Source organism: Sinocyclocheilus anshuiensis, unplaced genomic scaffold, assembly GCF_001515605.1.
Source record: "Sinocyclocheilus anshuiensis isolate Anshui unplaced genomic scaffold, SAMN03320099.WGS_v1.1 scaffold2209, whole genome shotgun sequence".
Classification (NCBI taxonomy): Eukaryota; Metazoa; Chordata; class Actinopteri; order Cypriniformes; family Cyprinidae; genus Sinocyclocheilus; species Sinocyclocheilus anshuiensis.
In genome coordinates this window covers 173,565-190,285 of record NW_015552728.1, presented here as the reverse complement: position 1 = coordinate 190,285, position 16,721 = coordinate 173,565, and the positions used below count along the sequence as shown (strand labels likewise).

The 16,721-nt window shown below is 37.1% G+C and overlaps 1 protein-coding gene across 3 annotated transcripts in view; it reads left to right on the top strand.

The window, feature by feature from the left end:
- Positions 1 to 16,721, top strand: part of arhgef3 (Rho guanine nucleotide exchange factor (GEF) 3) — a 55,686-nt gene that overhangs the window by 7,837 nt on the left and 31,128 nt on the right. The window contains exons 2-3 of one of the 3 annotated variants that reach the window (XM_016459548.1): positions 2,903 to 2,969; positions 12,149 to 12,208. In XM_016459548.1, the coding sequence (XP_016315034.1) occupies positions 2,903 to 2,969; positions 12,149 to 12,208 (127 nt within the window). Of the gene's footprint in view, positions 1 to 2,902; positions 2,970 to 9,114; positions 9,165 to 12,145; positions 12,209 to 16,721 lie in introns of those variants that run through there. The other 2 variants (XM_016459547.1, XM_016459549.1) reach the window with 2 other exon arrangements.

Here is a 16,721-nt window from a genome sequence, read left to right as displayed (position 1 = left end):
TGCGTGCGCGTGTGTGTGCGTGTGTGTGTGTGTGTGTGTGTGTGTGTGTGTGTGTATGTGTGAGAGAGAGAGAGAGAGAGGTTACTGGGTTTTTCTGGACAAGAACTTCCGTTACTTTAAAGTTTTCCATATGTTATAAAATGAATGCCATAATGATTTTTTTTATTATTATTTGTATTATTTTTTAGAAAAGAAAAAGGTGGCAATGACTGAAATATTAACATGTTTATCGAGTTGTTTATTCATACATTAAACTGTGTTAAAGCAGCTGGAGGGCGACGGCTGTGCGTCAGATGATCTGACACTGGATCAGTTTAGTCTGAGGGGAATAAAAGGGCTCATTATGCAGCGTTGATGTGAAATATATCCCATTTAATGTTCTTTGCCAGACAGCATGTGTTGAGGTTATTGTCTAACACAGAGGTTCTCAACTTTGGCCCTGGAGGTCCACTTTCCTGCAGAGTTTAGCTCCAGCCTTGATCAAGCTCACCTGCCTGTAACTTTCTAGTGATCTTGAAGACCTTGATGAGCTTGTTCAGGTGTGTTTGATTAGAGTTGCAGCTAAACTCTGCTGGACAGTGGAGCTCGAGGGCCAGAGATGAGAACCCCTAGTCTAACAGATCTGAGAGTGTAATTACTGAACTTGACACCTGAATGAGCTCATAAAAATACTAATTCAACACAAACTAAACCTATACTAGACTAGTGAAGTGAATCAAATCAGACTGTCCTTTTGAAGGCTGAGAGTGGATGTTTGCCACTAGATGGCAGTAAATAATCAGAGAATAGTCACTGTAACCATGAACCAGCATGGTGTTGTCTCATAATACTTACTACATAATATACATATATTACATGACATTTTGTATTATATACTGTACACTGTATTAATCTAAAATTAATCTCAAATTAATACAGTGTGTGTGTGTGTGAGTGCGTGTGTGTGCGTGTGTGTGTGTGTGTGTGTGTGTGAGAGAGAGAGAGAGAGAGAGTGTGTGTGTGAGTGTGTGTATGAGTGTGTGTGCAGTAGGTGCAGTCTAATGTCAATTAAGGTAAAGATGCTGTACATTAAGTCCTGATAGTACAGTTCAAAGACAACCACAGACAATCTGCAAACCTTCAGAAGATGAATTTTGATCCATATATTTTCACCTCAGAGTTTGTCTTCTGATATATAACAATATGACTTAAAGTTGCGCTTCTAAATAAGCCACGAGAGGCTGATACGGTGATCTGTTCATGATCACTTTTGCTTCCACACACATTTGAGCTTTTGTTTACGATTTTGATGTCCTTCATGTATGAACATCAGAAAATGTTTATCTGTACTGTGAAAAGCCTAAATTAAATCTGTTCATCATATACAGTCCAAGAAGACTGCTTAATCGATGTGGATTTCTTTTACAATGTTGCTTGCTTTGACTTTAAGTAGGGTTTACAATTTTTGAAACAATTTTCAGAAATTGCTAATAAATTACACAAAATAATTACAAAGAAATGCCAGGTAACACATTTTATTAAATGTGACATTTTCGAGTAGAAGGACTTGAGAAAGAAATTTTCTTGTAAAACATACTTCAGCAATCTTTATTTTTAACCTTGAAAAACTCATTTTTACAATGATAAAAAAAATAACATAAACCAAAGATTAATTAGTGAAACTTTGACAGACAGTGAAGAGCTCATTTTCAATTTTACATGCATTTGTTATGGTTGATTATTGCATAATAGTAAATGTCTCTTGAGTTTTGACCGTTTCATGTTCTCAGCAATCAATAATTCACCACACAAATCTTGTTCATTCTTGTTGCATGGGAATCTATATTTAATGTAGTATGGATGATATTTTTTACCGTGCATTAATTGGATTTGCTGTAAACTTTAATGGCAGCTGTAGCTTCGCCATAAATGTAAGTCTCCTTCGGCTGGGAACTGTACTGGAATCCACTAACATGAGGATCATTCTGTGTGTGAGATTCAGCTCAGCTTGAGAGTCTGGATGAAGTTATCGTGCTGTCACACCAGTAGCTTGAATAAAACATATTCATATTTTCTTAATAAAATTAGGCATTCTATCAGTTTTCAACCTCACATGTGTGACAACACAGAGGATGCAAGTTCAAATATTTGGAGAAGCATGAGCTAAAAAGTTGTTTCTCAGCACCTTGTCACAATAGCCAGCGGCACAAAAAGCACAGTGTCTGTCATTACCTGAGGTTCTGGGTCAGAAGAAATGTCATTCAGCCTGTCCCATCTGCCGCATAGAGACTGTCGATCTGTTTACAAAACTGCAGTGAATGGAAAGGTCTCCATGCAGGTGAAAAACCCTGTCATCTTTCAGTTTCTGGATGCTATCGGTTGTCTAATGTGTCTTACTGAAAAACCAAAGTGATTTTCCATCATGCAGCAGCTCATCTGTCATGTATTTTACCTGCCTTAAGGTGCGGTCACATTGGCGAAATTTCCAAAAAGTACACAGGCAAAAAAAGGTCCATTGCTGATTGTGCAGCAATACATGAATCACTCAGAAGTTACTTTCAAACCAAGCAGTTTGCTGTTGATCAGTGTAATGAATTACTGTGAATACACTTTTCAGCAAGCATCATTTAGCTTGTGTTAACCACAGACCTTATTTCAGGCAGTTTAACCAAACACACATTCAGAAAGTCCATTAACTTCAGGATGAACGGTGAAGTACTAACATTCCAACTCGCTTCCAAAAATATGTCGTCCCTGCAGAGCTCTATTGAAATGGCTGGATTTCATACTGTTAAAATTCATCAGACAATCTAACCTCAACTTTAGACTGCATCATATTGTCTCTGTGCCAGCGAGTCTGTGTTGGCCTCTGATCATCACTCCATCTATCTGATCCTGTTTCTGTCTTGTTTTCTCCCACCAGGCCGATGTTGCAGAGGAAGGAGTCACTTTCTGTCCTCTCTACATCAGAGAAGTGGCTCTTCAGTGGGGTGAGTTCAGATGTTATGTTGTTCTTGTGGTTCATTCACAGGAAGAGTGCGTACACAACAAGTGTTCTTCCTCTGAGTTTTGAAAACTGTCTCCCAATCCTGTTCCAAAATCACATTCAAAATGTGACCTGTCGGGTTGGGAAACAGTTTATTAGTGTATTTTTAGTTTATAATGTGTCTCAGTGTTTTTGTCCATACAATGAAAGTCAGTGGGGTCTAATGTTTTTCATTCCACTAAAGAAAGAAATATGCACAGGTTTTAAATGACATGAGGGATAGTAAATAATGACAGAATTTTTAGGTGAACTATGCGTTTAGCCTAAATGACGTGTGTTTTCATATGGTTAGAAGACAAATGATGTCTGCTTAAATCAATTTCAGGGAGCAAATATTGTCAGCTAATAAAAAAAGAGTTAATTTTCAACTTTGTAATGTGAGTCAGTAAGGTGGGAGAATATCTGTCCTTTCATTCTCTCTTTCTCCATGGGGTCTTCTTTATGTAGATCTGGAATTACTTAAGTCACTTCACGTAAGTTACTTTCCAAACCAAATTTACCAGTGATAACCTGGTGAAACAAATGTATGCCATACAGAAACAAATCACCAACGTAACTAACTTTCCTCATTTCCAGATGAAAGCATTAACCTGCCTTCATAACCAGCAAAACGAGCTGGGTAAAAAAGCTTAATCGTGGCCAGATCAACACATGAACAGCTAGACCTGCACAAAACATCATACAGCAACCAGCGGCCATGGAAATTCATACTGGTTTTACCTCAATATATTTTTCAGTTTTTGACTGTGTCAGACTACCCATAAATGTACAAAAAATAATAGAAATTCTTGTCATGTTCGCTATATGTTCAGGGGACGATTATTCAGACTTTACTTCCCTTGAGCTGCCACATAAACAGTCATTCAGAAATATGAGATAGTCCAAGAGCCGAGCCATATCTCTTGGACATTTCTGTATAAAAGCACAAGGTCAGCTAGTGCATGTGATTCCACTGTGATGAAGACATTTTGGGTTTATGACTTAATGAGATAGCAATATGGCTGATGATTACAGAGAAAGCAGTGATGCTGAGATTTTTTGAGTCTCCTTTAGAATTGTAATAAGAGATCTCAGCATTAATGTCTTAAAGGGGTCATAGAATGCCCATTTTCCACAAGTTGATATGTTTCTTTAGGGTCTTAATGGAAAGTCTGTAACATAGTTTGGTTAAAATTTCTCATTGGTAGTATAAAAACACTTTTTTACCCTGTCAAAAACAGCTCTTCTCAGAGCAAGCAGTTTTGTTGCATTTTCCTTTAAATGATAATGAGCACTGCTGACCCCGCCCCTCTCTTCTGAGCCGCTCTCTGAGAGACTGTTTACTTTAGCTGCATTCATCGTGAAACTTGCTAATTAGCACATTATTAGGAAAGGCGATTTGCAAAGATTCATAAAAAAAACTTTACTCACTTATGGGGGCGGGCGCATTCCCTTCAAAAACAAACGTAATCCACAGCATCTTCAGCAGCTCAGATGTCGGGAGTAAACGACGACTGCTATGTTCATTATTACATCCATCAACAGAACATCGCTTAGGAGTCATTCTTGTGTACATCTGCTCCGGCGGTGAAACAATGGGAGAAAGGTATAACTGCAGCCTGGAGATCTCCAAATGGGGGCGGGAACTCCAAAACGGGGTGGGAGCTCCAAAATAGGGCGTGGCTTCCTCCCATTGACAGACAGGCACATGACACACATGCGCAATTTTTTCCCCCAATCCACTTCAGTGCAAACTCCACCCCACAGCTGATTCTAAAGTTTTTATTGGTTGTGTCAATTAAAGTGTTGATTTCCTACACTATGCTACAAAAAATGCTAACCCTTAAACCTACCCCACACCTGACCCTAACCTTAACCAGTCAAATTGACTGCACGGCGGGATTAGCGCTGTGTGGTAAAGAAAGTTGCAGTTCAGGAGATAAACAGTTAATAAGGTTATGCGATATGAGATCATTCCGTAACTCCCCAACCGGAACTCACCGGACAATGGCACCTTTTTAGTTATACCCAGCGTCACTACCCCCTCCAACCCTGCGAATTTCGAGCCCCGGGACGCCCCCATTGCTTAGAACAAAGCGATAGAGTAAAATCTTTCCCCTGCACTGCGCTGGGACGGCTCGCTGGAGAGCTCGTGGGTGATTCCCATTTATATCATGAAGTAGATGTTCAAACTCCAGTCCGAACACCACTGGCCTCGAGCTTTGGGCTCTGCTCTCACGGAGAATATTTACTTATATATCATATTTTATTTTAGATGAACTAGAAACAATGTTTAATTTATAACATTTTATTTTGAAATGTAAGTAAATAACAATTGGCTGGAGCCAGAGCCAATGGTGAAAGTCTTTGCGCGAGGAGACCCCGCCCCATTTTGGAGGTTCTGCCCACTTTTGGAGTTCACGCCCCATTTTACAGATCTCCGGTCTGCAGTTATATCTACTTGAACAATGGAGGACTGATGACAGCTAACTCAGGGTGGGTCTGAGGTAAGACACCAGTCCAGTCTGTGCTGAAACGCTACTGTCAATCAAACTATCGTGGGAGGGGCCTGTTTTTGTGACATCACACAGACAGGCATCTGAGATCGGCTCGATTTGAGAAAGGGGTAAAGATTTTAGTAGATTTAAAAAAATAAAAACACTGGGTGGATTTTTATCATTATAGGGTGGTTGTGTACACAAACTGCCAACACACATTTCAGTTCAAACAACTTATAAAAGTGCATGTAGCATCCTATGACCCCTTTAAGCTGTGCTCATACGGCAAGATACTAAAGTCTGCAATCAAGAGTCAGAAATCTCAGTAATAAAAACATTTGTCATCAAATTCTTTCAAGACCAACCGATGTCAACAGGTCATCAGTCACTAGCTCCAGGTTCCTTGCTGTCCCGCGCTATACTGTCCATACTGCTTTAATAACTCTGTACTTACAGTATGTATATTTGTCTGTTTTATATTTATCCTAGAAAGAGAAACATCTGAGACACAGTTAATAGTTTAATGAAACATAAGTCTACATTGAGCCTCCTTTTATTAACGCGTCTGAGCAATAGCATTTTCTTCAGTGATAGTCTTCTCACAGTCAAGCGCTTGTCTTGTGCCAGCTGATGCTACAATGGCAGAATTCCATTAAAAACAGTGCAGAGATGTATTTATGAACTGCATTGTTGATGACTTTTAAACAGATTCACAAAAAGGGGGAATGGAAGTGAAATTCAGAGTAAAGTCATTCAGATATGCTCTGAACACTCTTATATTTGATCTTATGTCTTGATGAGGCATTTTTGTGTGCTTTTTAGTGTTTCCTGCATACATGCCTAATGACACAGCACTCAAGATCATTTATAACAGAGAAATGGCCAAATCATCAGTTTATGCAATGTTAGCATTATCTCTTTATTTGACTTTGTATATTGGTGTACATATACTGAGTCTTTAATGAAAACAATACTTACCGATGGAAATGCAATACAATCTGGCCTGCAGACTCATTTTTAGCCTGCAAAGCAATTGTTAATGCTCTGCAGGAACAAACATTAATTCAGCCTGCATGTGAAAGAGTCTCATTAGCCTTTTCTCCTTTGGCTTCTGGCAACCTCTACATTTGTTTGTTTTTTTCTTCTTCTCTCTCTCTCTCTTTCATGAAGTTTTCAGTCATGGTATTTTAGGGTGATACTGTTAGCTTCAGTCTCTGAATAGCTGGCGGTCACATTACTGTCCACTGTAGATGGATTCTGATGGTGCAGTCGGTAATGTCCTCATGTAGTAACGCTGGTACAATAAACACTCTGTTTCATTCGGTTGTTATTCTGTGTTCTCAAATATTTTAATGCATTACTTTTAAAAGTAACATTCCCCAACACTGTTCACTGGGCTGGTAAACTAGTTCAGCAATCCTGCTTGAAGCTGCGTGTCATATCGAGACAAGAAGGGTTTCCCAAAAGCATTGTGAGTCTAAGCTGATCATAGAGACCATTAGATGAGTAGATGTGGCATTTCAATTCAGCTGTACAGTGATGTTGTGTTCGAATAACGGGTTGACAGATAGACCTGTGCTGCTGTATAAGAGATAAGAGATGTCATCTGTGTACCAGTGACAGAAGAGGTTGTCTACCTTTATGATTGTTCCCAGTGAGGTTGTGTAGAGAAGAGGAGGGGACCTAACACTGAACCTTGAGGCATCCCAGTGACTCAGAAACCCTTCCTTGCCAGGAAAAGGATCCTCCCAAAACCACTGAAGAGTTTCACTTACAGACAGTGGGTTTGTCTCTGTGGAAGGCCTGTGTTTGATATATGCTTAGATATAAACACAGTTGAATCTCTCTAAAGTTGCTTTGATAAAATGTGTATTATGAAGCGCTATACAAATAAAATTGGCTTAAAAGACAATTAATATTAGTAATATTATAGATTTGACTGCACTGACACTGTTGTATGAGAAACTTGAACTGAACTGAATTGAAACTTGAAAACTTGGACTGAGCTGAGCTGAATGAAGACACTCTTTAGAGCTGCTTATAGCTGGACTGAACTTGTTTCATAATTGATTAACTTTGCACTGTTACTGAACTGAATCAACACTGAACTGATTAATGACACTATTGTCTAATATAGAGCTGCTTTATAATTGCTTTATCACTGATGAACCACTTTACAACATTGACACTGTTATTATTAACCTGAGCTGAATATTGACACCATTGTCTTTCATAGAGCTGATTTATAGTTGAAATTGAATCCTCTTCATAATTTATTAATTGTGCGACGTTAACACTGTTATTTTCCTGTTTTAATACTGCGAAGCTGCTCTGAAACAATCTGTATTGTACAAGCTGCTATATAAATAAATGTTACTTGTACCGTCAGTATTCACAATTAAAACTTAAAATAGCCAGCAACAATTATTTTTGTTTGGAAAGAAACCAAGAAAATCCCCCTGGTAATTCATGTATGTTCATCACATAAACATGATCATTTCAACATGCCTTAAAATCAGCATCAGATACACGGCGCACTCCTTCAACAGGAAATGCTTAAAGGAAGACAGTTGGCTTCCAGGAAGTGTGTTTAGCAGGGATTTTCTGGCTTCCTGTTCTGTAAGTGTACACAAACCTCTTATACTGTGGCAGTGCAGGTACAGCTCCACTAAGTATTAAATATATAAGTTTAACAACATACACTACACATTTAAAAATAAAATAAAATCTTGCTTACCATACCTTTGAATTGTATCACAGTTTCCACAAAAATATTAAGCAGCAATAACTCTTTTCAGCATTGAATCATATGTTTCTTGAGCAGTAAAGCAGCATATTAGAATGATTTCTGAAGATCATGTGACACTGAAGACTGGAGTAATGATGCTGAAAATTCAGCTGCGCATCACAGAAATAAATTACATTATGAGATATATTCAAATATAAAACTGTTCTTTTAAATTGTAATAATATTTCACTGTTTTTACTGTATTTTTTAATCAAATTAATGCAGCCTCGGTGAGCAGAAGAGACAGATACAGATAGAAAATCTTAATGATTTCAAACTTTTTACCAGTAGTGTATATATCAATATTTAGGATTAACCCTGCAACAAAACTTTATTATTCAGACAATAATTGTTTCAAAGAGAGAACAAAAGAAATGTAAACTTTCTAGTGTTGAAGCCCAGTTTGAGTGCTTTAAGAGAGTAACCAAGATGAAACGTGAACTCTGCTGGCTTTAATTGCGAGACCTTCATCACAGTCCGTCACGAGGGTTTGAGTAGCTCTGGATAAAGTGGGTGAGGAGGGTGGAAGAGCGATTGTGTGCTACTCTTCCCTGTAACAGGATGCTGTTCCTCTCACTGAAGGGGTGTTTGACGCCAGACAAACTCCAGCAGAGATGTGGTCTGAGAGCTCACGCCCTGCTTGTGCCCGATATAGCGCCGACACACTTCCCCCTGAACATCCTGTTTGCTGCTCTCCTGTGTACTGACACACACACACACACACACACACACACACACACATCTGTAGACACACATGGCTGAGGATTAGACAGGTGACAGTGGTCCACGGTGGGAGATTGTAAAGGTGTTGTGGGTCTGAGGAATACTGCTGTCAAGCCCAATGATGGGGTGCTGTCTTTTCATGCATCAGAAGGTGAGCGAACGTTATCCCTCACTGGCTGCTCTTTCATAAGTAATGAATGGATGGCATACCACAGGTCATTTGGTCTGGGAGACTTTGAACTTCATATCGATATCTCTGACTTCTGATTGCAGACTTGGTAGCTTGGCAAATGTAAGCACAGTCTGGGACATTGTTCTCAATAAACTATAAAAGGAGACTCGTGATTACTGGGGTCATTTAGTCGGGAGAAACACCAGGAGACCAGGGTTATTATCATTAACTAAAACTAAAACCATTGAAAAAATTGTTAATTGAAATAAGTTAGATTTTACAGCTAGATGCAAAAGCAACATTTAAAATTTTCATTTAGTTTGTTGAAGCTCTAAAATAACCAAAACTAGAAAAACTATATATATATATATATATATATATATAAATAATATATATCAAAATAAAAGCAAAACAAAAAAACATTTGCTCTCCAGTTCATCTGTGAAATTAATGTAATGTTTTTACTTCCTACAGAGCATCTGATGTTATGTAAGCCTGAGTATGTTTACATCTTTGTGTTTCTCTCAAAATTGTTGTTGTTAATTTTTTTTTTTATGTATTTATTGATTAATTTTTAATGATTGAGTGTACTAAATGAGGGATAAAGTTGTTGCTGTTTTTTTGTTGGTTGTTGGGTTTGTTTAGAGTTGGTCTACATATGGAAGTGGTTGTGATTGTAGTTGCATAACTGTTGCAACTCTTACATTTGATTCCCCTAAGCGTTATATTTCCAAATGCATTGTATCTTTTGCTTTGTATTTACTGTGTCCAGAAGTTGTTTGTGACGCATTAGGTGATGGATTTGGATTGTTGACCGTTTTCCCTATCTTCAGTTGCATGATGACTTTCTTTGTCCTTGAGTGGAATCAGTGGATGAAAACAGCAATACACTTCATGTGAATTTTTCTTCAGCGGGTTTGGTGGGGGAGAAAAAGAAAAAGAATCACCCACATGTGCTGCAATCTGTGTGTCAGAGTGATGATATATTGTTTTCTGTAAAGCTGTTTTATAGTTGAATTGTGTTTTATCACTGATGAACTTTGCCTCATTGACACTGTTATTGAACTAAACTGAATCAACACTGAACTGAACTGAGCTGGATAATGACACTATTTTCTTTATAGAGCCGCTTTACAACTGAAACTGAATTTGCTTCATAACTGAAGAATTTTTCAGTATTAAAAGGCATAGTTCACCCTATATTGAAAATGTTGTCATCATTACTCACCCTGATGTTGTTCCAAACCAGTTTGAATTTCTTTATTCTGTTGAACACAAAAGAAGACATCTGAAAGAATGTTGGTAACCAAACAGTTGCTGGTCCCCATTGACTTACATAGTATTTGTTTTTCTTAGTATGGAAGTCAATGGCTAGCAGCATCTGTTTGGTTATCAACATCTTTTGTGTTCAACATTTGTTCATTAGGATGGTTATAGATCAGCCAATTAATTTAAAAGATCCGAACCGGATGATTGATTTGTTCCAAGGAGAGCAAAGCCAGATGTTAAGACTTTCAGTGCATAAATACTTTATTTATGGATTCAATATTAATCCAATATGGATTCAAAAGACTTAAGTCATGTGGGCTTCTTCTGTGTGTTATGATGTTATGTGTCTACTTTTGTGGTGCTTTTTCATCATTGTAATTACATGGAAAAGAGTGACCAGTACATTATTTTAAAACAATTATTCAGAAATGTTACTTTTATTATTTAAAATATTTGCTTTTGTGGAGTTCACAGATAAAAGAAATTCAGATGGTTATGAAACTGCTTGAGACTGAGTAAATAATGACAGAATTGTAAAAATGCGACTGTTTTTATTTTTTACACTATTTAAAAAAAAAATACTAGGCAGTATAGTGATTTTACTACACATAAGCAGTACCGCAGTATTTCATTCCGAACATACTATACAGACACCTGAAATTATTATACTGTCTTCTTCATGCTTTTTAAACTAAGAGACCTCAATCTAATTAGCACTAGTTGTTCAGCTGTACATGATGGAGATACAGCGGGTGTTGTTCATGGGTCGTGAGCAGCACTTTCACCTGCTCTATTGTTCTCACTTCAGGATGTAGATATTCCCTCCACATGCTGCTGGCTGTCATGGAGAATAAACAGTTATGGAGCAGCAATAACAAAGCTGCCCATCGGTTTGACCAGTCAAAAAGCTGATAGAATCAATTTAGATAAAGATTAGATCTAATTAACCATGTACAACAACAGCTGGTCTTAAATGTGTCATTAACTTACAGTGAGTTCAAGCTTACTGAATACATTCAACAGAATGATTGATTTGCTTTGAAAGACACTCTTTTTGCAAAACTTGTTCATTCCTAACGATATGCATTATAATGCATGTTTTAAAAAAAAATCACCATCACCATAATCATTAATGTCTTTCAATGTTGTCTTTTTATAATAACTTTATATTGTCTATTTAAAGCAAGTAAACTAAAGTAATCTTTGACTAACAAAATGGTTTTAGTTTTACCTTAGGTGATTCATTTAATAACTAATTAGCGGATTTTTTAGCTAATTGAAAAAGAAATTGCCCTACATGACCTTTTTATGTTGTATGAATGTAAAAATAAATATTATTGATTAATATTAAATCAATTTAAGGTTTGAAACGAAGAATAAATATAATTTAAGAAGAAAAAAATGCAATCTGCCTTAACAAATTTGTACATTTGTTTTTTTTTTTTAAGTTGGTCCATTTGTTTTCTCAGTGTATAGACACTACTCACATTTTCTTCTTATTTATTTTTTTAATTACTTATTTTTTAAATTCTGACATTTCAACATGGTGAACCTATGAGCTTTATCTTGTGTTGTTGTGTGATATTCATCTATATAACAATTTCAAAATAATGAAATCATTCAAATCACTACTACAGTACCGTTAGTGATAATGTATAGCACTCAACTGATCATCATCTGTGTCTTTACAGCAGAAGAGGAAGCAGAGGAAGAGAGATGTGGATTCACTCAGTCTGTGCAGCTTGGACATCAATGTGAGTTACATAAATGTGTGTCTAGACCTACAGTACCCATAAGTGATTACTGATAAACTGTCTGAAAAAAAGAAAGTCACGTTTTAGAGAAGAAAAAAATCACCTACTGACTTTCAAAGCTGCTACATAGTAACGACTTTCTACTTCGAGGATCTTGATAGAAATGTAGTGGAGTGAAAAGTACAATATTTGTCTTTCAAATGTAGTGAAGTTAAAGTCATAAGTTCCCAGAAAAAAATAATACTCAAGTAAAGTACAGATACTCAAAAAGTGTACTTAAGTACAATACTCAAGTAAATGTACTTAGTTACTGTCCGCCTCTGGTTACACAAATAGACCTACAGTACCCATAATGCACTGCACTATGATAAAAACATTATCCATCATATGTGCTGCAGTGCTGCAGGGATGACATGTTTTTGTAGGCCAAATCCCAGAAACAAGTTTGTGTTCTAGCACTTCTGGTTTCATCGTCCTGAATTCAAGGTTTTTTGTTTTTTGTTCACAGAACCTTTTGTTGTTCACAGAGCTTATTTTCTGTAGTAATCCAAAAGCCAATGGAAGAATGGCCTACAAAAATACATCACTCTATAGACCCTTGGTACCTGGAATTACTGACAATAATTATAAAAAAAAAGACATGAAAAGTGGGTTAAAGGTATGTAATTGAAAGGTATTAATAGAAGTGTATGATTGCATGTTTTTGCTTTTGTGGCCACGGTGAGTTGTGACTGCAGAGCTCCTGCTGAATGTCACTCTCAGTCTTCTGACTCGAAATGACAGCACACATCTCTCTGAAAACAGCTGTTTGAGGAGTGTTGGGATGTGCTTATACACACAAGAGCTCAAGTGATATACACTCTTAGATATAAAGCATTCAAAAGGGGCTTTCCGCAGTGATGCCAGAGAAGAATTTTGGTTTGGCTGTCAGAACCTTTCAATAATCTAAAGTTTAGCTAATGTGTTTTTATCGCACGTTTGCTTTTGTTAACACTGTTAGTTAGGTTAAGGGTAGGATCTAGTGTAGGTGGTATGTCATTTCCAAATGTGATAGAGCATTAAACTTTTAGTGCCAGTCACTTGACAACAATAGATGTAATGAAACGTTTCCAGATTCATGTTCATCTTGTTCATTTCAGATAAAACTGTACTTCACTTAAGCACCACTCTCTGGACATCTCACATTGAAAGTGTCAAGAAGCAACGATATAATATAATTTTGGCAGAAATGTCACCACAGGCTCATAAAGCATATCTACACTAACAATACATCCTAACTTTTTAAAGATCATGTTTCTTTGATCTCCATCTGTCAAAACATCATAATTTTGATTAATACCAGAAGCAAATGTTCACATTCATAATTCTAATGATGCATCCTCTTTTCTGTCTGATATTTTACGATGTAGCATCTGTCTGTTTGATTGATTTCAGAGCTGGAGGCTTTGAGGTTTCTGCAGAGGTCAAAGCACTGTATGAATGTAGTAACTGTTATTCCAGCTGAATTGGACATAGTTGCAGCTCTCTTGTGCTTTTGTAGTTGAAGGGGTCTGATGGGTTTATATCTGCAGTCATCAGAGAGACAACCCACAATGCAATGCTTTGAGAGCTGATGCCAGGTGAACAGCTCCAGTAATGAGAAATGAGCTTGAGCTTAAGTGTATCGCCAGCGAGTCCAAACACTCCTGGAATCTGCTTTGAGGCATGTTTGTTTTTTCAAGCACCGAAGCATGAGCTCTGAACAAAAGGAGCTGGTTTTCAGTGCGGTAGACTCTCTTGACAGCTCTGAGTGGGTTATTCTGGGAAGGTGGGTTTGTCACGGATGTGTCGTGATGTCCGTGTGGGGAATTCTGACACATGTTTGGGTGCACCTCTCTTACCCGCACATGTGACTCAAGCCTTAAAATCAGTATTATTTCTGCTGGACAATTCATCACTCCAATCACTGACAGTAGTCACTTTTTGGGTCTGGCCCACATATTAAAGCTTGGGAAGTCAAAGGAAGTTAAAACAAAAGGTTTGGCAGTCTTATTATTAAAAACTAAAATCATTTCATAAAAAAATCATTTCATTGATTTCTTGAAAGAAAATAATCATTAACTGAAATATAACTTTAAAAAAAAATGTATTACTTAAAATGTAAAAATTATTTATTTCAGCTAGTTGCCAAGGCAGCATTTCTCATTTTCATCTAGTGTACTTTGAAGTACTAAAATAACTAAAACTAAATAAACTAAAATGTAATAAAAAATATACAGACATATTAAAAAAAAATGAATAATAAAAATGACAAAAACACACAACACAACAGCAACTTTTAACTAAGATTAAAAAGAACAGAAAATATACAAATAAAATCTATATAATACTAACAAAAACTGTAAAAGTACATCAGTGATACTAAAATAACACTGCTTACAAGTAGGAGAGAACAGGGAGCATCTCAACACTTTTTGCTTTAGCATCTGAAATGTCTTTGAAACTTGTATAAATTAACCATCACTTTAAAGGAGTCATATGATGCGATTTCAATTTTTCCTTTCTCTTGTAAAAAGACAGTATAAGTCATTATAATCCATAATTATGTCCCCACTGGATGCAACGAATGCCTCGTTTATAATGGGTTTTAATGTTTTTGTCTCGTCGCTCCGGCTGGACAGGGCATCACAGTATGGTGAGGGGCGTAACATTTCCGTCACACGCTTGAGGTATTCGGCCAATCACAACGCACTGGATAGCTGGCCAATCACAGCACACCTCGCTTTTTCAGAACGATGAGCTTTGTAAAAATTGACGCGTTTCAGAAAGGCGGGGCATAGAGGAGAAACAATAATGTACAGTATGTGGAAAATAATGTTTTTTTAACCTTAAACCACATAAACACTTTTCATTACACCAAATACACAAAATAATGTTCTTTTTAGCAGCATCATATGACCCCTTTAAACGAACATATAGTAACACTAATAGAACACAGAGACATCGATTTGAATTAATTTTTATTGGTTCAAAATAATTTTTTAACATTCCCCTTTCAAAAAGGTAAATACATATTTAATGAATACTTTTTTTTATAGCATTTTATAATATTATCAAGTTAAACAAAATAACCTGGTGATTGAGATGAAATCAGTTCTGCTTGATATGATATCAGCTCATTTGTGGACTCCCAAGTCCTTGTATGTATTCATTTTACAGTGTTTTGTTTTGTTGGTTTTGTTTATGCAATATTTTGTCTTTCAGCTAAATATATTCATTAGTTTATTGCTTATCTTTTTCATAACGGCATAAATTTTAGATTTAGTAATTATTATTCTGTTATTATATATACTTTATGTCCTCACTGAAACTGAGGGTTGTCTGCGTGTCAAAGCAGACTTTCATTCACTCAGGTTTGTCTGGGCTCTCAGTGACCGGAGGAGACTGGAGCAACGTGCCTGCCTGACATGTGTTAAGCTGAGCCAGGATCTGCCAGTGCTACACAATAGCTTGGCCGATATTGAAAGAGCCTGCGGTCACTGGTTCACTGCTACCGCTATTGTTTATTGTGCAGCCACTTGCGGTTCCTCTGGTGTGGAAAACAAGATACTGATGACTATCAAGGGCCACTGAGGTGGTTTTACCGCATGCATTGATATGGCTCACCGTGGCCACTCATCTTTACTAGGTAATAGTGCTGTGAGAAACACACAAAATAATACAGAAATACAGTCGCTCCTGCGCTCATGTCCGGGGACACAAAAAACTATTTCAACATGTAGTCTAGCCATTTATTTTAAAAAAGAAAGCGTTTTAGTTTTCTCACAGTCTTGTTTTTCCTTAAAGGTGACAAATCATGAAAATCTGACTTTTCCAGGTTTGAAGTGCTATAATCAGGTCCACGGTGCATCTACCAACCAAGGAAACGTGAAAAAGATTAACCCAGTAACTTTGTTTTGGTAAGCCTTTTTCTGCAAGCATCTGAGAAAACCTAGTGATATCACAAAGGGATCTCATTATAATATTACCGCCCCTTAATCTGTAAGTTTCCACCCACGGCGCCGTCATTTTGATTTCACAGGCAACAAAGGTGTACCAGTTCTAATGCCATGGCGATAGTTTGAGCAAAACACGCTAACTGTTCTGTCTTTGGCTGCACAGACAAGCACAGAACACTGTTTAGAGTCTCAGCCTCAGAGGAGACAACAGAGCAGTGGATTTATTGATTTATTTACTGTATATTGCTGCTGCCACACAGATCTAAAATAAACATGCAATTTATTTCCCAGCAGTTTACCTTCACAGACATAACCAACTGTTTTTGTAACTCGTGTATTTTTAAAGTAAACTTGTGTGTGAATGAGAACTTAGTTTAGTACTCACATGCTGTGACAGCAGCTTTCTGTCCGTGTGCTTCGGATGTGTGCTCTCAGAAAACTGTATATCAGAAGTTTAAACTCATATGGTTTAAAATGCATGATTTCAGCGCGATAAACATGATAATCAGAACCAAAACAGATGTTTTTAGCAGCTC